The sequence below is a fragment of the Peromyscus eremicus genome, chromosome 9 (genome assembly GCF_949786415.1).
Source record: "Peromyscus eremicus chromosome 9, PerEre_H2_v1, whole genome shotgun sequence".
In the NCBI taxonomy this organism is placed as follows: domain Eukaryota; kingdom Metazoa; phylum Chordata; class Mammalia; order Rodentia; family Cricetidae; genus Peromyscus; species Peromyscus eremicus.
In genome coordinates, this window is record NC_081425.1 from 83,929,079 (window position 1) to 83,953,423 (window position 24,345).

The 24,345-nt window shown below is 38.9% G+C and overlaps 1 protein-coding gene and 1 long non-coding RNA gene across 15 annotated transcripts in view; one reads left to right on the plus strand and one right to left on the minus strand.

Moving 5' to 3' along the window:
* The window catches only part of Pbrm1 (polybromo 1), a 101,109-nt gene that overhangs the window by 37,665 nt on the left and 39,099 nt on the right, over positions 1-24,345 (minus strand). For 7 of the 13 annotated variants that reach the window (XM_059273931.1, XM_059273926.1, XM_059273923.1 and 4 more), the window contains 5 exons: positions 24,109-24,206; positions 17,023-17,299; positions 13,581-13,686; positions 10,690-11,332; positions 4,486-4,697 (listed from right to left, as the gene is read on the minus strand). In XM_059273931.1, coding sequence (XP_059129914.1) covers positions 4,486-4,697; positions 10,690-11,332; positions 13,581-13,686; positions 17,023-17,299; positions 24,109-24,206 — 1,336 coding nt within the window. Of the gene's footprint in view, positions 1-4,485; positions 4,698-10,689; positions 11,333-13,580; positions 13,687-17,022; positions 17,300-22,063; positions 22,109-24,108; positions 24,207-24,345 lie in introns of all 13 variants that reach the window. The other 6 variants (XM_059273919.1, XM_059273929.1, XM_059273922.1 and 3 more) reach the window with 1 other exon arrangement.
* The window catches only part of LOC131919605 (uncharacterized), a 52,479-nt gene that overhangs the window by 21,569 nt on the left and 6,565 nt on the right, over positions 1-24,345 (plus strand). The window contains exon 3 of one of the 2 annotated variants that reach the window (XR_009381311.1): positions 4,165-4,540. The exons of the other annotated variant lie outside the window; for it this stretch is intronic. This is a non-coding gene — a long non-coding RNA (uncharacterized LOC131919605). Of the gene's footprint in view, positions 1-4,164; positions 4,541-24,345 lie in introns of those variants that run through there. 2 annotated transcript variants of the gene reach the window in all.

The window sequence follows — 24,345 nt, forward strand, 5'->3', positions numbered from 1 at the left end:
ACTATACAACATAAATGTAACATTAAATATAATATAAAATGGAGCCTGGAGCTTCTGAGAGATAGTTTCTTCCCAAGAAAGATTCCCAAGCAGATTGTGTTTGAATGTGGATTTGTGTGTATAACCTGATACCATGAGGACTGGCCAGCTTCATCTAAAGCTTTATGTTTCTTGTCTTAAACTCTGATTCTGGCTTTTCAAGCCCAGGAAGAGACTTCAGACTGGGGCACAGACTATTCACTCAATCTCTATCGTTTTTCCCCAAAGTATCAAAGGCTTAACACTCCACTAGGTAAAAAAAAAACATTTATAGATGTTTATCTTATTCTGAATCTGTTAAAAACATACTTTTTATCTAATTTTTGACAGTGACAGGGATCAAACAAGGCCATGGCTGTATTAGGCTAGTTCTCTACTACTGATTGGGATATGTAATCCTGTTTTAGAGTATCTTACTTTGGGCCAAAGCTTATAGTCCTCCCTATGGTTCTCTATCATGTAGTACATGCAGTCAATGGAGTCTTGAGACAGGTACTATTCTTTCTGGGGAGGCTGCCTTCTGTTTCCAGGTCACTTAGCACATAGAGCTCCCTCCCATATAAATTCTATGGGCTTTTCCTGCATGCTCATATCCATGACCTTCGCTTTTCTCATACAGAGGGAACCACCTTATTGGGATTCATGGCCAATGCCAGCGCCACCAGATTTTGCCACATCAATTCGGCATAGTCCCAGACATAAAAAACTAAAAGCATTTAATTTGTGGTGATGCCTCCCATAATCACTTAGTTCAGATGATGCCTTTTGACACTATAACCAAACTTCTAAAGTATCAATAACCTCTTTGACAAATTTTAAGATTAACACAAAGAAATAAAATGTGCATGAGATAAAGATACTTTGGTTGAGATTCCATTAAATGCATCTTCTAATTTAAAAAAATAACAGCTGAGGGAGATAAACACACTTCATTTCAAAACTGTAAAACTTCTGTCCGAGTCTTGCCTGTGGCTGCTGGTGTTGCATTTAGCACTTTACCAGTAGCTCTCCCAATGCGTCTCGCTCTCAGAAACTTGTGCTAACAGACTCTTTCTACATTCAACTTCCTAAGGATAGTTTCCCATAAATTAAAATGCTGGCAACAAGCATTTGAATTTAAGTGCATATTCCAAATTAATCTCCAAAAGTCTACACCAAGTTAAATCCCTCACTGTGGATCTAAGGGCTTTGCCAAGTTTCTGAGAATTTTATACAAGCAGAATCAGAAAACTGTACTAATAGAAGCAGTGTACAAAAATGAAAAAAAAAAAAAAGGCTACCTAGCCCCTTCACCTTTATAGACAAGAAATAAGCCAACTAGTCACTCAGTTACAAACACCTTTCCCAAGGAAGAATTCTGAAGCAGAGTACTGTGCCACAGAGGAATCCTCTCATTCTAGAAACCCCAATGGCTTCTGTCTAGCTGGATTCAAAAATTAATGAAATTTCTCAACACTTTCTTTCATCTCTTCCATTTTGAATTAGAGTATCTGTAACTATTATCCTATGCATGTCCGCACAGAGGGCATTTTTTCTGTCAACATGTTCGAAGTTTGAAAGGAATCATTTGGATGAAGAATCATACCAGACCCTCAATCACCCACCCAGATGACTCAGATAATGAGAAAGGACTTCTGAGCCGAGGGTATTTAAATGACAGACACACACCAATTAGAAGGGAGCTTGTAAAAACACATGGAAGTAATTGAATTAGATCAGTGAGAAGCAAAGACTGGAAAAAACTGAGACCATGACAAAAAAACAAAACAAAAACCTAGACTACTTACAATAGAATGTTAGCACAAAAATGGACATTCAGTGTTACATAATCACGACCACTATTTCTATAACTTTTCATTTCCCCAAATAAAACACTGCAACAATTACACTTCCCATCCCTTCTTCTTGCTCCTGGTAAACCTTATCCCACTTTCTCTATGAATTTGCTTATTCTAGACATTCCAAGCAGGTTCAAGCAAACACTGTTTGCCTTTTTTCATCTAACATATTTCATGCAGTATGTTTTCAAAATTCATCTATGTGTATTTCATTTTAAATAATATTCCATGGAATGAATATAGTACAATTTCCTTATTCATACACCATATGCTTGGGGTGCTTTTGTCTTTTGACTATTATAAACAATGGTATTTGTTCCTATGTTTGATATGCCCAGTCAAGTCATTTTAGTGCTTATACTGTGTTTATTGATTTTTGACCATTTTTGTTCTAGCCATTACTAAAAAAGAAATATTGAGAATATAACTGTTGAGCTCTTTCATTTCAGCTGTTTTCCTTCACATGTTCTAAAAAAGATTTAAATTACGTATGTTTGTGTATGTTTGTATGCATGTGAGTTTAGGTACCCTTGGAGGCCAGAAGAGGGCGCTGGATCCCCTGGAGCTGAAATAATAAGGTGGTTATGAACTGCCTGACGTGCTGGGAACTTAACTCCGCTTCTCTAGAAGGGCACAGTGTGCTCTTAACTGCTGAGTCACATCTCTAGCTCATAAACTTCATTTTAAAGCATAATTTATCTAAATACAATTTGGGTTTTTTTTTTTCCCCTGAAAATTTTCATATCACTTCACTGTTTTTTAGCCTTCATTATTTTGTATAAAAAGTCAGCCATTAATTATGCTGCTGTTTTCTTTTTTTCTTTCTTTCTTTTTTTTTTTTTTTTTTTTGGTTTTTCGAGACAGGGTTTCTCTGTGTAGCTTTGCGCCTTTCCTGGGACTCACTTGGTAGCCCAGGCTGGCCTCGAACTCACAGAGATCCGCCTGGCTCTGCCTCCCGAGTGCTGGGACTAAAGGCGTGCGCCACCACCGCCCGGCGCTGCTGTTTTCTTATATCTGATGTTTTCATTTTGTTTTGTTTTTGCTTTGAAATTCAGATTTTTCTTCCAGCAGTTTATGACGTATCTAAATGGATCTCTTTGTGTTTATCTTACTTGGGGTTTTTGGGCCTGTAGGTTAATGCTTGTCATCAAATTTTTGAAGTTTTCACTCACTATGTTTTCAATTTCTTTTTTCCCCCTCTCACTTCTTTCCACTACTATTACTATGATAGATATACCTGGAGACCTGATACTAGGGGCTGCTCCTTTTTCTGAAAAATTAGGAGTCAGCCAATGACTTTGGTAATAGTCACATTCAAACACTTTACTCCATAAGGATCTACCCTCAGTTGACTAATCTGTGGATATAAAGTTACAGTCAATTTTTCACTGGATTTTTGCTTTTCACCAGGTTCTTGTATCTTCCTCACACACGTATGTTTTTGGGCCAGCAAGCCTTCAGATTTACTCAATTCATTTCCACATCAACTGCTTTCAGTTGGAAAAGATACAGACTCTATCACTCATCCGTACAACCTTGAATGGATGTATTCCCTCTAGCAGCAAATGATGTTTTTGTAGTTACCTCTATGTTGGCAAAATGATATTCTCACTAATCAGTATGTTCTCATTCTCTACCCCCACCCCTCAGATATTTCAAGTCAATTAATATTGTTTTCTGATCTTGAGGGAAAATATCTAAGAAGGTCTGATGCTACAGAGTAATACAACTGTTGTAGAGTCATATTTATCTATGTGAATTGAAATGTTACACAAAATGATCACTTTTGCCAAGTGCATTGACGCATGCCTAAAATCCCAGCACTGGAGGGCATGGGCAAGGAGGATCATGTTAAGACTGGCACCAGGGGGCTGGAGAGATGGCTCAGAGGTTAAGAGCACTGACTGCTCTTCCAGAGGTCCTGAGTTCAATTCCCAGCAACCACATGGTGGCTCACAACCATCTGTAATGAGATCTGGCGCCCTCTTCTGGCCTGCAGTCATACATGTTGTACACATAATAAATAAATAAATAAATCTTTAAAAAAAAAAAAAAAAAAAAAAAAAAGACTGGCACCAGCCTGGGTTACATAGTGAGATCCTGCCTCATTGTCCCCCACCCTCATCACCCCATAAAAGACTCTCAATTTGCAACGACAAATTCTCACTATCAAAATATTTGCAAATCTGGCAAATGATTCAAAATACCACCTTTAGGTTGATATGATTAAAATGAAACTAGGAATGTGGTTCAACTGAAATCTCATCTACTTGTCTGTTTCTCACAGTGTTTAAGAGGAAAGCTCTACTGTTGAAAGATATGGCATCAACTGACACATTCACTGCTGAGAATTCACTGCTGGAGCCCCAGACACGCCTCTCAAGTATGCAGCATTAATTTCTCACACTTGTCATTTAGCTGTGTTAGAAGTAACTTACTCAGTGTGACAACCAAACAGATGATGACGAGATTTCTATCTAATCATGTCTTATTTGAACTAGTCAACAGTCTGAATCTTCAATCACACAAACTCTCCAAAGCTAACTGTGGCACCCACTAGAACAGACTTTAATATTTCTTCATATTTAATAAGAGAAAAGGAACTAACCTCTTTTTTCTTCTTCTCGTTTTAGTTTATCTTCCTCTATTTCTTTAGGTAATTTTTCCTTTTTTTCTTTTTCCACATCGTTATGCAAATGCTTTGTGGTATAGCTGAGTGCTGGAGAAAGAAGGATCTCTCCATTTTTGCAGAGTTCATCACGAATTCTAATAAAAAACTGCTGGAGTTCTACTGCATCCTCATATATTTCGGAATCTGTCCTATAATGGCATTAAGAGTATCCATTGACACATGAACTGCTTCTTCCATAATACCTCAATTACATGCTAAATCCCATTAAATGTTTCACTATGTTCACTGATATGATAACAGTATTTTGGCTCAGTTAGAAGGGTACCCCCATTAAGTTTGTTAAAACAGAGTATCTGAGCCATGCACGGTGCTACATGTCTGTGATCCAGCACTTGGGAGGTGGAGGCAGGAGGATCAAGAGTTCAAATTCACTCACTTACATAGTGAATTTGGGGGCAGTCTGAGCTACAAGAGACCCTATCTCAAAAACAAAAACAAACAAAAAAGACGGAATGAAAAAATACATACACAATTGAGTATCTGAATTCTCACTCAGTTCCTTTTTTTCAAGGCACACTCCTTTCTCACTCATGTCAAAGGAAAGGCCTCACATGTTTCTCAGACATCCAAAGCATGACAGGAGTTGGCAGAATCAAGAACTGTACTGTTGCTCCTGATCAAGTACAACACTTAACTTGCATCTATTTTTTAAGGGGGGAGGGAGAGGTTTTGTGTGTTGCCCTGGCTATCCTGGAACTAGCTCTGTAGACCAGGCTGGCCTCAAACTCAGAGATCCACCTGCCTCCCGAGTGCTGGGTGGAATTAAAGTCATGCACCACCACTGTCTGCACCATGGCTGCATCTATTTATTTTCTTAACTGCAGACCCTCATTTATAGAAGGTGATAAAAGACTCAGGCTATGTCTACTTTCTCCCTTTTGGTCCTATAGCATCACTACCTTGACTGATAGTACTCAGTGAGGAACTGAACCTAAACTATAAAGGCATGAGAGTATTTTGTGTGATAACACGTACACACCTAAGAGTTCATTTAAACTTTAATTTCTCAAAAGTAACTGATTTGGAATGAACTGGCAGATGCAAATATTACAAGAAGGAAAAAATTATGTGTCATATTTAGAATTTTTCTAAGCTTCTTTCCCCATTATTAGGAAACTATAAAAAATAAGCTTTACTGAGACATAGTTTCAGTTGGTTACCCAAGCTGGCCTGGAACTATGTAGGTAGTCTAGGCTAGCTTTGAACTTGTAAGATCTTCCTGCTTCCACCTTCCAAGTGTTGGGATTACAGGCATAAGTCACCAGGTGTAGTGGCAAGGCATTATTAACAGTTAGGCAGACATTCTGATTAGGGAGCATGGCAGTAAAGCAGGGCCAATCAGCTGTCTCCTGACACAAGACACTAGAGCATCAGCTATCAGAGACACTTGGGTGACTATCCAGTCAACAATGAGAACTGGCAAAGAACTGCCAACAACCTAAAGGGTATTCTAGAGAGGTTCTAGAAACATGTTCTAAAGATCCAGAGAGGCTAACACTTTCAGAAAAGCAATAAAAATAAAATTTACTAGGACTCAGGGTTGGGAATTTAGCTCAGTGGTAGAGTGCATGCCTAGTAAGCGCAAGGCCCTGGGTTCGATCCTCAGTTCCAAAAAAAAAAAAAAAAAAAAAAAAAAAAACCAAAAAAACACAAACAAAAAAATAAAATTTACTAATGGAAGAAGCCTCTAAGACACCATTTTTGAAATCTTTCTTGAAGAAGTTGTGTTTGTTTTTTAATTAAGAAAAGCTTACAATTTTAGTGGGAAATTATCAGTGAAAAATATACATTTGGCAAATCTGTATTACATTGAAAGGGCAGATTTCAAATTTCATCAAGCCACCTGATGTAATTAAATTTTGTACGGATCACTAAATACCTGCTATATACTTTAACTTTGTTTATTCAAAATGTATTGTGAAGGATTTATTAATCTTTGCTTTAGTTGTTCTTAAAAGATTTCTGTAATGTAATTCTAGTTTTCAAAAACAACTTGCAGGGGGAAAAAAGTAAATAATGAGATCCTGTCAAGAAAATAGTAAAATAAAAAACTGGGAGGGGTGGTGTACAACTTTAATCCCAGCACTCAAGAGGGACGGTCAGGCAGATGCTGAACTCCAGGGCAGCCATGGCTACACAATGAGACTGTGCCTCAAAAAAAAAAAAAAAAAAAAAAAAAAACTCAAGAGGGAAAAACGACCAACACTAATTTCCTTCGGTTAAGTAATCTTTTGAGGTAAGTCAGACATTCAGCCAAAGGAAACAATTAAGAACATAAAAGAAGTTCTAGGTGCTTCCTGCCCTTGTGTTTCTATGTAGTCTGTCTACCTGCAAGGGAGACAGGCTGCTTTGTGGCATACTGCCACCACACTGGTCAGCTGTAGGACTCAGCACTGTGCTGTTCCTGAACGCTACTGTAAATAAACCACTGCCCCTGTGTCAATTTTCTGCTACTAGTCACTACTCAGATTCCTTCTATCCCTTCTATAGGTCTAGCTAGGGGCAAGTAGCAATGAAATAAGAATATTCTGGAAATCTACATGTGTAATTCATATGAATTTAATTATTAATACTTACACATCTAGAATGCCTATCATTAATGTGAATAGAGTAGATAAAAGTGTGATGTATAATTCACTAAACAGATACATTTCAAGCTATTTCCTTCTTTCTTTTGGTCTTGTGAAACAGGCTCTTTCTTTATAGGCCAAGCTGGCCTAAAACTCAGAATCCTTTTACCTTAGCTCCCACGTGTTGGGATTACCGGGATAAACCACTACATCTGGCTTATCAATTCTTTTTAAGAATTTATTATTATTTTCTCTTTGTGTGTGTGTGTGTGTGTGTGTGTGTGTGTGTGTGTGTGTGTGTGGTTGTATGGATATGCATCTGTTCATTTGCATGTATATGTCTGTGGGTGTGTATGCACGTGTATAGAGGTGAGAGGTCAAGGTCAGGTGTCTTTATTACTTTCTAACTTATTTTTTTTTTGAGATAGTGTCTTGTACTTGGAACTCACTGACTGGCTAGGAAGCTCCAAGGATCTTCCTGTTGTCTACCCTCAGCTACCCTCATTCTCAGGCATTGTAGTTACAGTCTTGTGCCAGAATGCTGGGCTTTTTTTTAATGTGAGGGCTGGGGATCTGAACTTAGGTCCTCAGGCTTGCATGGCAAGAACTTCACCTACTAAGCATCTCCCAGACCCTTTTTTTAATTAATTCTTGTAAATACCACAAGAAGTCTCAATACTATCTTTATTTACAAAAACTGAAATGGCTTGTTATATTTTTCAATTTTATGCGTATGGGTTTTTTTCCCTGAATATATGTTTTCACACCATTTGCACGCCTAGTACCTATAGAGGCCAGAGGAGGGAGCCAGATACTCTGGAACTGGAGTTGCTGATGGTTGTGATCTTCTAAAAGAACAGCCAGTCCCCTTAACTGCTGAGCTATGGCTCCAGCCCCCTGTTCTGTTTCTCAACAGAGCTCTGGGCATGAGATAAACTATGCAGATTACTGTCCCATATAAATGTGTCTTGGGCTGTATCTTCTAGACTTCAAAAGCAAAAGCCTATGTCAACAATAGGAGAATGAAAATATATTGTTTTCTAGAAATATAAATCACATACAAAGTTCCCCATAATCTAAGAGATACATGCTCTTTAGAAGACTCACTGAACTCAAGCCATGATGGGACCACAGGGAGGTCTTTAGATTTAAGGACTCCTTAAACAGAGAAAATCAGACATCTAAATTTCATGAAAGTACTGCTACATCCATGCACCTAGAACATGCTTGTTAACTAGTAGTCATCCAACAAAAATTACTTAAATAAAAAACTCCTATAGAATTTGACTGCAAGATATGCCCCACTTTCCTCTTTATTTCTATTCCTAGTATCTCACAACAAGGAACCATTTCCTAAACATGTTCATTAAGGGTCTAATCAGCCTTAACTCCACCTCCAACTCTGGAACACAGCATCTTTTTGTTTTTTTAATTTATTTATTCATTATGTATACAGTGTTCTGCCTGCATGTCTGTCTGCAGGCCAGAAGAAGGCATCAGATCTCATTATAGATGGTTGTGAGCATGTGGGTGCTGGGAATTGAACTCAGGTCCTCTGGAAGAACAGCCAGTGCTCTTAACCTCTGAGCTATCTCTCCAGCCCTGGAACACAGCATCTTTACACCCCAATCCTTTGCCTTTCTTCATACCATTAATCATATCTGGAGTATCAGCCCCTCTATTCATCCTCCAACTCTCTTACGATGCTTTGTGCTTTTTTAGGCGAACTCTGGCCCACAAAGTTCCTTACAGCACTATCTTTTCTAAGTGTTGGGTTTTAGTATGCTACTTCACAATTCCCTAAGTATAAGTCCTATTCTGCCCACAAGCCGCCAAGCTCTTAGAATACAGAGCTCAACAATGTTTCTCATCCATGGCTGTGTTCACTAACTGGTGACTGTCAGCAGCAGTGTACTCAGTGAGGAACAAACAAGCCACATCACCTAGTAGCTGTGAGATTATAAAACTCTTCCTATATTTCTCTAGTTCTCATGAAAATGGAAAAGATTATCACTTCCCTAGAAAAGCATGGATGAGTTAGAGTTTATTTACATGAAGGGCTTTACCATAATGCTTTATAAAAAATTTCCCCAGGAAAAGCAATCAATTAGCATTTACTTTTCCTTTAAGGTCTAGAGCAAATGATGGTTTCCAAGATTTCCTACATGGAATGAAACAATCTAAAGTTCTAGCTCTCAGCAATGTAACACTATAAACCAAAAGAAGGTAGGGTTTACTGTCTTTAAGTTCAATTCAACTAAGTGCCTCTAAGAGCATACAGAACTTACATTGCAATTGCTGAACTACATTGAGTATGCTACCAGTAACTGGCAAAGATATACACAGGCCAAAAAGTTGAAAGATCTTTAATAGATGTAAATGTATTCTTTTAAACCACTTACAGTCCTACACTAAGCTCTTAAATTGATAAATACAAGAAAACCCACAGAACCAACTAACCTGGACTCATAGGAGCTTACAGAGTCTAAACTGACAATCAGGGAGCCTGCATGGGACTGACCTAGGCTCTCTGCAAATGTTACAGTTGTGTAGCTTTTTTTTTGTGGGACTCCTAAGAGTGGGAGCAGGGACTGTCTCTCTTTGCTGGCTTTTGGGACCCCACTCCTCATACTGGATCGCCTTGCCCAGCCTTAATACATGGGGAGGTGCTAAGTCTTACTGCAACTCGATATGCCATGTTTTGTTGATATCCATGGGAGGCCTGCCCCTTTCCTAAACAGAAATGGAGGAGTGGACTTGGGGAGGGGGGTAGAAACAGAAGGAGGAGGGACTGGAAGGAGGGGAGGAGGGGAAACTGTGGCCAGGATGTAAAATAGTGAATTTTAAAAAATTGATAAATAAAAATAAAAAGTCCTTCTGAGTCTTGAAATAGAGTTGAGGGGAGATAGAGCTAGCTCAAGGGTTAGAAGCACTGACTGCTCTTCCAGAGGACCCAGGTTCAAGTTCCAGCACCCAGATGGTGGCTAACAACCATCGTAACTCCACCCTCTTCGGGCCTCTGTGGGCACTGCACACATGTGGTGCACAGACATACATGCAGGCAGGACATCTATCTGTATACATAAAATAAAAATAAGTAAGTTTTTATAAAATGGCTGGATTTAGACCAGTCTAACCTCAAAAAATAACTCAAAGCATTCTTGGACTAATTTTCAAAGAGAAATCCTACTTTTAATTTCCATTACAAACTGTATTACTTAGCCTTTAAAAGACATGTCCTAGAAAGGCTGTATTTCAGGTTCTGGCATTGCACAAGAGCTTTAACTTTGTCTTCCCTTCACTGGCACTCATTCTAACAACTTAGCATCTCTTTCCACTTTACAGAGTACACCTGCTTTATATAAGGTTTGATGCCCCCAACACTGTAAAGGGGAAAAAATAGTTTTGCCTGCCGAGAATTCAGGACAGCAGGCTACCCACTGTAACAACATACCTAAGGTGAAAAAGTTTATCAAAGTAGAATTCCTTCATCTGTTTTGCACTAAACACCACATATTTTCATCATAAAGAAATGGCTTTGAAAACATACCGATTCATCCTCCTTGCCCTTTCCAATACTTCAAACATGTGCTCCTGAAATAAATCGAGTCGCCGATAGCGATTACTTTCAACATTCTTCCTAATAATGTCAAATGTAAGAGGAGGTTTGTTGGGAAAGTTTGGATCCACAGCAGGAATTTCTGCTAAGGAGTCACTGTAACATCTTCCTTCATCATCCTGATGACTCATAACTGACACAAAAAGATTATGGATAAGTTCTTGAATCAGCAAGGTCACATTTGGGACATGAGAATCCTCATCTCCCTCCAGGTCTCTCCGAGTTTCAAGGAGGACTTTATGTAGGACAAGAGCATCTTTGTAGATCAAAGACTCTGGTTCATTGTAGGTACAGGCATTATTAAACATCATGACAAAGTCCTCTACCATAGAATCGATATCTTGGTACTTGTTTGCCATCATATGACTTCGAATTTTTTCCATGTCCATGGGCTTTTTAATCGTTAGATAGTAGTCAGGCAGCTCTGATCTAGAGGGGAGTCTTAGAAATATAGCACTGAGGCGACGACCCCTCTTATCAGTATAGTTCTTTACAGCTTCATATACTTCATTTAGTTTCTGCTGCATTGGAGTCATGTACTTTGATTTCTTAGGAGAAACACCACTCTTCCTACCTGAAGAGAGAGATGTAATGTTAAATGGATAAAATGGCATAAGCATAAATTTTAACACAGCTGGCAGTACAACCATAAGAAAGGGCTATCCCAAATGATTTGTAAAAACATAGTTATCAGCATATCTTCAATGAGATAGATCTTATAAACAAAAATAGATCTGGAAGAAAACCTTTACTCGTTTCAATAATATACTTTATATATATAAATAATTTTATATATGTATATAAACTTTTTTGAGACTGAGTCTGATTATATAACATTGTTGGGCTTTGAACTCTCCACCCTCCTGCCTCAGTGCCTAAGGGTTGGGATTAAAGGTATATGAATAACACATAAGCTAGTAATTGTGTGTGTGTGTGTGTGTGTGTGTATGGACACACATACTTTTTTTTTTTTCTTTTTTCTTTTTGGTTTTCTGAGACAGGGTTCCTCGGTGTAACAGCTCTGGCTGTGCTGGAACTTGCTTTATAGACCAGGCTGACTTTGAACTCAGAGATCCACCTGCCTCTGCCTCCCGAGTGCTGGGATTACAGGTATATATGCCACCACCGCCCGGCAGTAATCATATTTTTATATGAGATCAAATCGTTTATGCTGAGATAGCTGTGAAGAGGTTAAGTAAATGAGTACTTCTGTGACGACATTCTGATGCCATCACTTCTAACATCCCAGAGAACTGAGAATTTCACTACAGGAAAAAAAAAGATACTGAAACAAACTGAAGTGTTGATTGATAAAATTCTTGAAATTTGAGTATCGAAATATGACTTGAGTTTACCATATTTTATCTCTAAATATAAACCACATTTTTCCTAGTTCCAGTCATGGATATTCCTAGAAATGATGACCAACTCAGTAACAGGATATCTCCAAACTAGTTTGTTTACAGAAAGAGCTCAAATAGCCAAGGCTAACCTCAAACTAACTATGTAACCGAGGCTGGCCTGGAACTTCTGATCCACTGGCCTCTACCTCCCAAAGGCTGGGATTACATGCAAGTGCCTTCATGCCTGGCTATGTGTACACTTTTATAATTACACGAAGAAATTAATTCCTTAATAACAAAAGACTGTCATTTAGCAGTAGTTTACAAAGCCGTGGTGAAATTCAGTTTATAGTTTACATTAAAAAGATGTTAATCTTTCTCCATTCCAATAAACACAGTTCTAATGATTATTTGACATCATTATTGTTTGCTTAGCATTTAAGATTATTTGAAATTGTTAGTTTATTTAGCATTTGTTTTATTTATATATATTAAATAAATCAGAAATATCTTCTTTAATTCAATGGTATTATTTTTGCTGTGTTCTTTTCCTTTAAAACTTAAAATAAAATAAAATTTTCCTTTTAATAAAATAAAATAAAATAATTTAAATAAAATAAAAATTTTCCTCTAAAATAAAACCATATCCACATAGGGTACTCAGATGGTCATTGAGTAGGACATTTCTCACCTCCCAAATTCTATCTAGTAGAGTTGCTGGGATTCATTTTTAATTTTATGAAACACAAAACAAACACCAACAAAACCTGCCATATTCTTCTTTCTGGCATCTAATAAAGGATAGATAGTCTTCCCATTTAATGGTTATGTTACTCACTGCATTCCAGAAAGCAAAAACCTCTGTCATGATATTCAAGTTCCCTTTTTTATGGTTTGGATATAAAGTATGCCTTGAGAAGTTCCTCATGAAAGACTTGGAAGCCAGATGGTGGATATGATCACTGACAGGAACTGACTATGAGAGCTCTGCTTTTATCAACAGATTACTCAATGGAGTCATAATCTGACAGCAATACTGGAATGTGGGACTAGGCAGGAGTAAGTGGGTCACTGGTGGAGCGCCTCTGAAGGGATCTTATCTTTGGTCACTCCATGTCTTTCTCTCTGCTCCTTGGCTACCAGGAGCTAAGCAAACCCGCAACTCTGTGCCCTTCTTACATGATGTTCTATTTTACTATAGCTCAGGAACAGTGGAGACTGAACTTCTGAAGTTGTGCCCAAAGGAATCATCTCTCATTTCCACTGTCAGATATTCACTCCCATCAACGAAAAAGCTAGGAGTTTTATACTCTTGTTTACGTAAAAAACGTCAAAGAGCATGCATGTGAAGAAGAAAGAACCCAACAGCGGAGTGCCGATGAATAAAAAAATATTCATCATTTAATTAAAAAAATGTCAAGAAACCCTCAATCTCTTTGGACAGACTAAACTGAAGAACCAAATATAAAGCAGACTTACTCAGCTTAAGTTTGGGAGAAGTCATGTCATCGTCATCAGGTAGTGGTCCCAGTTCTTTCCTTTTATCTTTGAGTAACTTCTCCAGGATATGGGCATCATTGTATACCTACATTCCAAAAATACACTTGAGATTATTTCCTAAAAACATTATAATTAAGGAGTAAAGTTTTTATCTCTCTGAAGGTGGTGATATATAAATTAATTACCAGCACTCAGGAAGCTGAAAATCACAAGTTTGAAGCCGGCATCAATTACACAGTGAAACCCTATCTTAAATATTAAAAACACCAACTAACAACAACAACAAAATAATGAATAGGTGTGAATGTTTAAAACATTGTTTAGGACAGTTGATACTGAATGCTTCCGTTCTCTTCAGAACAATGATATTACTATCTCATGGGGAGGACCTACTTTGAAGCTTTCTGGGTGATTCTAATGTATAGAAATGCATGCTAGTAAGCTGAGCATGGTGGCCCTTATCCTTAATCCCAGCACTATCGAGGCAGAGGCAGACGGATCTCTGTGAGTTCAAGGCCAGCCTGGTCTACAAAGAGAGTTACAGGGCAGCTAGGGCTGTTACACAGAGAAACCCTGTCTCAAGAAAAAACAAAAGAAGAAGAAAGAAAAAGAAAAGAAATGCAAGCTAGTATCTGAGATCCACTGTGGTAGAAGTTTTATAGACTTTTTATTTTTTTATTTCATGCGTCTGAGTGCTTAACCTGCATATGTATGTGCCTGTGTCTGCAGAATCCAGAAGAGGATCCTGGATTGCTTAACCTGCATATGTATGTGCCTGTGTCTGCAGAATCCAGAAGAGGATCCTGGATTGTTTAACCTGCATATGTATGTGCCTGTGTCTGCAGAATCCAGAAGAGGATCCTGGATTCCTTGGAACTGTAGTTACAGAGGGTTGTGAGCTACCACCTGGGTGCTAGGAATCGAATCAAGAGTGATCTGGAAGAGCAAGTAGTCAGTGCTCTTAACCACTTAGTCATCTCTCCAAGTCTCAGTTTTACAGGTTCTAACAGAAGTTCCCAAACACTTTTATATGTGTTGTTTTCCTAAAACAAACAAACAAACAAACAAACAAACACTCTAACTTTTCTACCAGATCTCCAAGTTAGCAGACTCATCCCAGTGGAAATTTAAGACTGAAACTATACCTGCAAAGACTGACCCACCGGTGGTAATCTATAGCCAAGAACAAGGCTCCTCACTCAACGGTTGCCTCCTATCTCCCCCACAGAGGCTATATTCCCTTGAATGTCCACAAGAGCAGAAAGGCAGAAGAAATGTGACTTTTCTTCTCTATCTCTCTTCAGGGTGTACAGTAGCCAGGGATACTGAAGACAGTATGAATCTCTATTATATAAAGGCCTATTTCTTCAATCTACAAGTATCCTTAGTGTGTATACTTTACTTCACATCAAGGGCAGAGAAAAGGAAAATGTTTTATTTTTGAATATTTAAAGTAGATAAAAGATATAAAATAGAAAACATATCAAAGGAGGATTGTACTTTGGCTGTACTTATAAGAATTAAAAATCATGGGCTAAAGATAGAGCTAAGTGGCAGAGAACACATAAAAGTCCTGGGCTCAACTGACCTTTCCAACTCCCTGCCCCCGCAAAAAAAAGATAAAGGAGCTGGACACATGACTCAGCAGTAAGAGTGAATAATGCTCTTGCAGAAGACCTGAGTTCAGTTCCCAGCACCCACGTCATATAGCTCAGAACTGTAACTCCAGTTCCAAGGAATCCAACACCCTCTTCAGACCTTAACATCAGGCACACATGTGATGCATATACATACAGGCAAAATACTCATACACATAAAACAAAAATAAATCTTTCAAAACATCCTTAAAAATAAATAAGTAATAAAAAAGATAAAGGTGTGCACCGCCGCTGCTGCCGCCACCCGGCCAGTTACTTCTTTTATATCCCTTTAATATCCTATAAAACTCGAGTAAGCACTATTATTATTATTTCTAAATTATACACAAAGAAACTAAGGTTTAAGATGGAAAATTTCCTTACACAGAAACTGGCAAAAACAGGAAGAATTTAAAACATTCATCTTTTTATTACCATTATTGTCTTTTTTTTTGTTGTTTTTTTTTTGGTTTCTTCGAGACAGGGTTTCTCTGTGTAGTTTTGGTGCCTGTCCTGGATCTTACTCTGTAGACCAGGCTGGCCTTGAACTCAGAGATCCGCCTGGCTCTGTCCCCTGAGTGCTGGGATTGAAGGCATGTGCCACCACCGCCCAGTTTTCATTTTTGTTTTCTGAGACCATGTCTTTTTATATAGCCCGGCTGGCCTAAAACTCACAAAGAAGACCAAACTGATCTTAACTTCAGAGATACACCTGCCTCTGCTTCCCAAACTTTGGGACTACAGGGCACACCTTTATACCCAGCTCTTCATTTGCATGTGTGTGTGTATCAGTGTATGTAAGCCAGAGTGGATGTCAGATGTCTTCCTTGATCACCTCTCCACTTTTCTTTTGAGATAGGGTCTTCTCAATGAACCTGGAACTCATTAACTTGGCTAAATTGACTGACAGTCCCAGGGATCCTCTGGTCTTACCTCCCAGCATTGGGATTACAGATATATACTGCTGTATCTGACTTTTTACACTGGGTGATGGGGACTTGAACTTAGGTTCTGATGCATGCAGAGCAAGTTGTTTACAGACTAAACCATCTCCCCAACACAAAGAAGGATAAAATTTAGGTGCCATATAAGTGCATAGAAAACCAAAGGGAGGTATTAGGTATCTTCCTCAAGCATGCTCTGTCTTATCTCACTGACTTTCCAGCTAGGCTGGCTGGCCATCAAACCCTCAGGATCTTCCTGTCTTCCTCAGAGCTGGGGTTAAAGGCATGTGCATATAGGTTATGGCTTGCTGGCTACCAGCCTAGCTGAAAGTCAGTGAGATAAGACAGAGAGTGACTAAGGAAGACACCTCTAACCCTCCTTTGGCTTCCTATGACCTTACAAGGATGGGGAGACAGACAGACAGACAGGCAGACAGACACACACACACACATACACACACATACACACACACACACACACACACACACACACACACACACACACACACGGAGGGAGGGAGGGAGGGAGGGAGGGAGAGGGAGGGAGAAGGAGAGAGAGGGGGAGAGAGAGAGAGAGAGGGAGAGAGAGAGAGAGGGAGAGAGAGAGAGCGCCTAACTCTGATCTTTCAAAACACATTATTCTGCCGGGCGGCGGTGGCGCGGACTCAGGAGGCAGAGGCAGGTGGATCTCTGTGAGTTCGAGGCCAGCCTGGTCTACAGAGTGAGATCCAGGACAGGCACCAAAACTACACGGAGAAACCCTGTCTTGAGAAAACTCAAAAGAGAAAAAAGCCCACCACTGTACAAAAAGAAAAGCATCCACTCGAGGCGCCTCGTCACCTGGGAGCCCTCCTCGTTGTAGTGCCTGGCGTTCCGGAACATGAGCTTCATGTCCTCCATCATTCCTTCTTCACCTGCATACTTGTCATTGCGGATGTTATGCTCGATTATTTTCAGGTCCATGGGCTCTAAGATGATTTTATAGTAATCAGGATAGTCCTTCTTGGATGGCTTAACCATAAACAGATCACAAAGTCTTCTGCCTGAACCTGGCTCTCGAGCTTCAAGAACAACATTGAATAAAATTTTCATTCGCTGTTTCCTTATGTTCTTTTTACTGTTGAGGGGAAGGTAGAAAAGGGGAAAAACAAAAGGGTCAGTTTTCTTTATCCAAGGGTGACCACGAAATAAAATAAAACTGTGGGCAGGTACTTCATAATGATTACAGCGTATTAATTTGATGTGCCATAAACATAGTAAGCACCCTGGAAAGGTATAAGAGATTATTAAGAAAATTTATAAAATGATTAAAACAGTGATCCTGGCAGGAACAACCAGTGATAAACCTGTTTAGAATAGCTCTCAAAATGTAATGTTGAATCAAAGAGACTGTATGATACCATAAGAAAATAAAATTTAATAACCAGCTGAAATATGTTTGGGGTTTTGAGACAAAGAATGCAATAAAACTAGTTATTTCATTTCTAAACACAGACAAAACAAAACAACCCAACAGTATTTCATCTCTTAAGATAGCTACTCCTAAACACAATATTCTGGATGCCAGGAATAAAACAAAACAAACCCCTACCAAACAAATGTCTTCACAGAGAGTACAAATCTCTCTGGCATTGATCATGTCAGGTTCAGTCCCTAATTATTCTTTTACCCAGCATTCTTGTCTAATCCAAAGTAGCTTGAAGTAGTCTGTGGTTCATCTGAGCTCTCTCTAAAGGTTTAGCTTTCAGCATGTATCCTTGCCTTTTCTCCAGAGACCAAAATCGAGATAAGATCCTGAAAAACTGATATGAGTGGTATAGAACAAAGTATAAGGACCAAAGATTAACACCAGAGTTTAAAAGGGGACCAAGACAGTCACCTTACTTAATTGTTGAGAAAACCAGCTTAGAGGCTAAATGAAATGTTCAAGGCAAATGGCTCAATAAACCATTAAAAGAGTTCAACTTCTAGTTTGACTTCTGATCAACTGTATTACGTCATCAGGATATTGATAAATTCTAACTAGTCTGCCCAGCAGTCTCCAAGTGGTCAGGTATGTAAAAAAGGAGATGACTTAAGATTTAGTTTCTAGTCCACAAACACCTGCTAAGATCCTATAATATAGTACGCAGAGGTAAGCTTTAGTTGTTTTCCATCTTCTAAGAGGAAAGAAGTTCATCACTGAAGAAAATTATACGGCTATGAGTCTCTAAGCCTCATCTTCAGACTATTCCCACTCTCCTTCTGGGTCATGATACACTGCCTCAATTTAAGGTACAATTTTAAAAACCAGAAAAGAAGCCAGGTATGGTGGTGCATATTTGTAAGTGTAGCACTTAGGAGGTGGAGGCAAGAGGATCAGTATTTCAAGATCATCTCTGGATTCACAGTAAGTTTAGGCAAACTTGATCTACATGAGATGGAGGTGGGATAGGAGAGAGGGGAAAGGAAGGAGGGGAAAGATCATGTGTGCATTTGTGCATGTGGTGTGTGTGTTCAAATAAGAATAATCAGCAGTTGAAAACCCAGACACTGGCCAGGCAGTGGTGGCACACGCCTTTAATCCCAGCACTCAGGAGGCAGAGGCTGGTGGATCTGAGTTCAAGGCCAGCCTGGTCTATAGAACAAGTTCCGGAGTTCCAGGACAGCCAGGGCTACACAGAGAAACCCTGTCTCAAAAAACAAACAAACAAAAAAGAAAACCCAGACTCCCTTCAGTCTCAGAAATATCTAGCTAGCATGATGGAGCTCATGACAAACTAATAGGTCCTATTTAGAAGTGACCTAAATAGGAGAGAAGAGAAGAGAACTTTGGTTCCCAGGACTGGGCCCATCCTCATTACCAGTCTTTGCCTGCCTGCCCTCCTCCTCTGTGGCCTATCATCATTCTGCAGATTTCTCCTTCAGATCGTTTGTCTCTCAGTCAAGGAAATAGCTGTCAGCTAATCTAGGAGATGATTCATTTAATGGATAGTGTTTCCTCAAAGAAGTAATATGGGACAATGACGTGGAGAAGGTGTTCTTGATTTCTAGGTCTGTAGCTAATGGATACTATTAAGAGGGAAAAAGCTCCAAAATGGCAGAGCTCCACATCGGAGCAAGACAACTTTAACTTTCAAGGACCGAGAAGAAATTTCAGAACTTGAATCAAAAGTCACAGAAGTCATACTTAAAACCAAGTTGCTTATGGCTTGTTTAGAAATGTCTAACATGTAGAACTTAACTTTAAAAAGAAGATGTAAGAATTCAGTTTTAAAACGCTAGGCTTAAAAGAGCTCACTAGTTAACTCAGAAAGGAATCAGTTCCTCATTCCCAAAGTTCCAAGAAGCAGAACACTTCAGTAAAAGGCCAGACCTGAACCAGGAGATTAACTTTACTCTCTTCCAGGATTCAGCAAACCATTCCCATATCAGGAGACTTTTCTATATGAAGCTACAAAAATTTTCATTTGGGACTGAATCTGTCACAGACTTTAATGAGATTTTAAAAGACAAAGTTTTTAACTGAATTTTATCAAGTAACATAGCAAATGGTCCATTCTCTCAATGCCAATAATCCTAACACTTAGTAGTTATGAATGAGTCTTATTCAGGACATGAATCTATCTGTATATAAAAAGTTGTTCTAATCTAGTAACTGTAATTTCCTTTTTCTACGTGTATCATGAACAATATATAAGTGGTTTAGAGCCTCAGAGGGATAAACAAAACTATTACTAGGGTTATACAGGACCTTCTTTGAACAAATCCAGTTTTGTTATTTAGATTTCAGTTTTCTAAATCATTATATATTGCCTTTGAGACTGAGAAGCACTGGTCCAGCCAAACTTCAGGGCTGACCTTCAAAACAACTGTGTTAACTTTAGTGGTTGCTATTTTTATCTCTAATATGTACAGTGAACCTTATTCCATAGATGGCTTCTGAAAGCTTCATATACTTTATGGAACAAAATAAATCCTACATTACAAATGTATAGAAACTTCAGCTGCCCCCTCCTGCATCTCTGGCTATTTTCTTTTTTATTATCTTTATTAATGCTTGTGCGTGTGCGTGTGCGTGTGCGTGTGTGTGTGTGACAGAGAGAGAGAGAGAGAGAGACAGAGAGAGAGAGAGAGAGAGAGAGAGAGAGAGAGAGTGATCATATGCCATGTGTGTTCAGGTGCCCACAGAGGCCAGAAGAAAGGCACTGGATCTCCTGGACCTGGATTACAGGTAGCTGTGAGCTATCTGATGTAGGTTCTGGGAACCAAACTTGAGTCTGTCAGAAGAACAGCAAGTTCTTTTAACAACAGAATCACCTCTCCAGCCCCCTTTCTGTTCACTTCCAATGCCACTGTGCTTTTCAGGATCATTCTTAGAATACCTGTAGACATTCTATCCCTTCACCTCTTTTAAGCTAATAACTACTAGTATTTTGGTAACCTCCATTTTTGGAAAGGTACATAAAAACAGGTCCCACACCTTTTAACCAGCATGAACATTCTTTGAGAATCAGTATCCTGAAGCATATTAAGGTAAGATCATCTGGCTCCTTTCCTCCGAGACAGGGTCTCACAATGTGAGCCAGCCTAGAAGTCTAGAAGTCCTGTCTCAGCACTGCCAGGATTGTAGGCATCTGTTTACTATCATGCCTGGCTAAAACTCTTTTTTTTTTTTTTTTTTTTGAGACAGGGTTTCTCTGTGTAGCTTTGCGCCTTTTCTGGAACTCACTTGGTAGCCCAGGCTGGCCTCGAGCTCACAGAGATCCGCCTGGCTCTGCCTCCCAAGTGCTGGGATTAAAGGCGTGCGCCACCACCCCCTACATCTTAAGAGAATTCAAAATCAAGACTGTTCATCATTGTGTACTTATGGGGATTCCAAGCCAAATCATACACACTATTGTAATAAAGATAATTTTAGAGGAGATTGGCCATAAAAGGTCCTGTATTAAGAGTATGAGGATAGTAGAGCAAGCTTCCAACACATGAAAAACAAAATTTAAATTCAAGAAAAGGCACTTGCCTTTTCTAATTTATACAATGATTATGAGTGAGAAGGGACTCTGTTCTGAATCTCCTTAAAAACAAAACAAAACAGATTCTCATATTATAACCCAGGCTAGCTTCAAATTGATAGTGATTCTCCTTCCTGGGCCTCTTGGGTGTTCTGATTATGGTAGTTACCTGCTACACCTACGAATGAATGCCTCTAACTCCAGTCCCAGACAATCTGACACCCTCTTCTGGCCCCTGCAGGTACCCCATGCACATGGTGCACAGATATACATCCACACACATAAAATAGAAAGACATCTTTAAAAAAACCACTATACAATTATCATTCAGCACTGTAGCATGGCAACTTGTAGGCTGTACTGAAAATCCTAAGTAACATACAAAAGATGCCTTTAAAGAAATGGATGCTTTTAAGAAGTAAGATGTTGACAGGATCAGAGACTAAGAAAATTAACAAGAAGCACTAGCCCAACACACTGCACAAGTGCCTGCAGGCACTGATAATTGGATTGCCAGTGTTGATTCTGACCTCTCCACCATCTCAGTAAGGCATTCAATCCTGAGATGCAATCAGCACCCACAAGCCCGCGTCACTGACTATGCCAGCCTCTACCTCTTGCTCAAGAAGCATAGCCACAATGCTAAGTGAGGGAACTGTCTGCCTGGAAAAGTAAGCCAGCAACAAACTGAAGGTAGTAACGGACATAGGGAGGCTAATTTTGACACACTAGCAAGACTTTTGCTGTCTTTACTCATAAAATAAACTGGTATCCCAAACACTTGTTTCACATGCATAAGGTTTTTCTTCTCATAGTGTCAGTACTGACCATGTCACAGAAGAATTACACTTTTAAAAGTATGTTTATGCATAAAAAGGTCTGCACACCTGGATAGCCTCCTGAGACCCAACATCTCACTGTCATGAGTATTCCTGGGAAAGCAGAAACAAACAATACATGTGAAGAAAAATAAAACAAGCAACATTGGAGGGTCATGCATAAGCCAAATATGATTGAGAAAAGAAGATTACTTGGTCCAAAAGATAAAAAAGATCATAACACTTGAAACATTTCAACACAGAAAACAGAAAGCAGATTTTTCAGTAGCAGGTAGGGGGAAAGGATGCATTTCTAGGATGAAGAGAATATATAACCACAAAACCATTTTTTTTTTTTCAGACTTTTTTAAGACTTTTCAGTATTAAAAAATAAAGCAAAAATAGAATCATATACATTATTGAGAAGTAGAGTGGTATTTGGAAAACATGGCTCTCACACCTCTGGCCAAGCTCATGTTTGCTTGACTTCTGCAGAAACTCACTTATTATCAAAACCTTTTAACTAAAGTTTCATCACTTTGTTACTGACCAATAGGACTTAATTCTCTATCTTTTAATTTCCATACAGGCTTGTAGCCCAAACCTGGGATAGTTTTATTTTATTGTCTTGGTAGATAATTTATGGATCTGCCACTTTTTTTTCACTTTATTATATGAACCATTTCCTATATTATATGAACCATTTCCTATATTATATGAACCATTTCCTAGGAAAACTACTCACAAGGAAACTTTTGTCTGAAATATGATCTAATCATTTTAGTAACATATAACTTAGTGTTCTTTTTATAGGAAGTTGAAGGGCAATAACTTTACCTACTTGGACTATACCACAAACTAGGGGCCCCAGAGCTTGTCATTTTAAGTGTCTAGCCTAGGCCAACGCTTCCTGGCACTCAACTTATTGAAAGCGTTTCCTCCATGCGGGTGCCAACTGCACCATCACTTGTGCCTCCATTACCTTCTTGTGCCTGAGAAGTTTCTATCTTTGATTGGTGACTGATCTTACTCAGAGATGTTCTTGATTTGATGTCTCTGATCTGGTTTCACATTTTTCCTCCGTGATCCCTGGTATAACAAGGAATTAAGAACTTGGAAGGATGAAATTCACAGGCCAATAATGGAGGAGATTTGCATCTCAGGGTACACCGACTAATTTAGCTAATACCGCACAGCTTTGCAGTTATTGTCCAAGTTAAAAACTGTCCCCAACTGCTGTTTAAGAGAGAAAAACAGGGCAGCTTTTTGCTCCTGAATCACATTTCAAAACCTTCTGATTTTAGTGGGTCTTTTAATGCAAATACAGAAATATCTCAAAAAATGAACTGGCTTCTTCATTCAATTCTGAGTATGTCAAGCCCTGCTATTAACGATTAACTTATTCCTTCTTCAAGGGATCCCCTCAGACTGACTGCTGCTACCAAGAATGTAAATCTTCAGGGAGAATATGGTGTTCCAAAATGATCAGGCCAGAGAAATTCCAAGAGATGGTCTTGCATGATTCCTTATAAGAGCCTAGCTTCAGAATCTCAGTGAAGTTCCTCTCCTTAAAACCAGTGAGGAGAAGAAAAGGATTAGGATTAGCTGAGAGGATAGTAAGGAAAAAACAGAAAAACAAAAAACACCCAAATAATCAGCTTAAGATTTTATTGCCTATAATAGTTAACGATTTTATATTCTCAAAACCATAAGTAAAGACCAAGCTAATAATTTCAGCAGCGATCAGAACAGTGCCTTATCTCCCTGCAGCAGCAGAGCTGACTTACCCCTTACCTTTCTTCATTACTACTCCATTTTTGCAATTCACTATGAAACAGTTATCTAAGATTGAAGTGGCACTTTGAAAATGCCACCTGAAAACAGAAAACCGGACAGCAAAAAGAAGAGCATGTTTCCCTAAGCTACATGTCATTTTTCTTAAAGCAATATGGTAGTTGTAAAAAATAAAACACTACCCAACTTACAAACGAATTGGAAAAGACATACTATCAAAGCTTTTAAAAGAATTCATCCTTCACAGCTTACATTTTTTTCTGCATTTATCTAAAATAAATAAGAACTGAGCTGGTTCCAGATATGAGAAGAGCACATACCTTTTTCTTTTGGCACTACCAGTATCAGAAGTGGCTGAAGAGATCATGCTGTCTCCATCCTCAATGTCATCTCTCCTGGCAAGCTCTTTCTTCTTTGCCTGAAATAGAGTAGATGCCAGGAGTCAGCCTCACACTGTCAGGCATTCTATGAATATATGAATGTTAAAGAACTAGGCACATCACATTCATTCAGAGAGGTACAACCTCACATAGAATGAACAAAACTGAATGAACAGT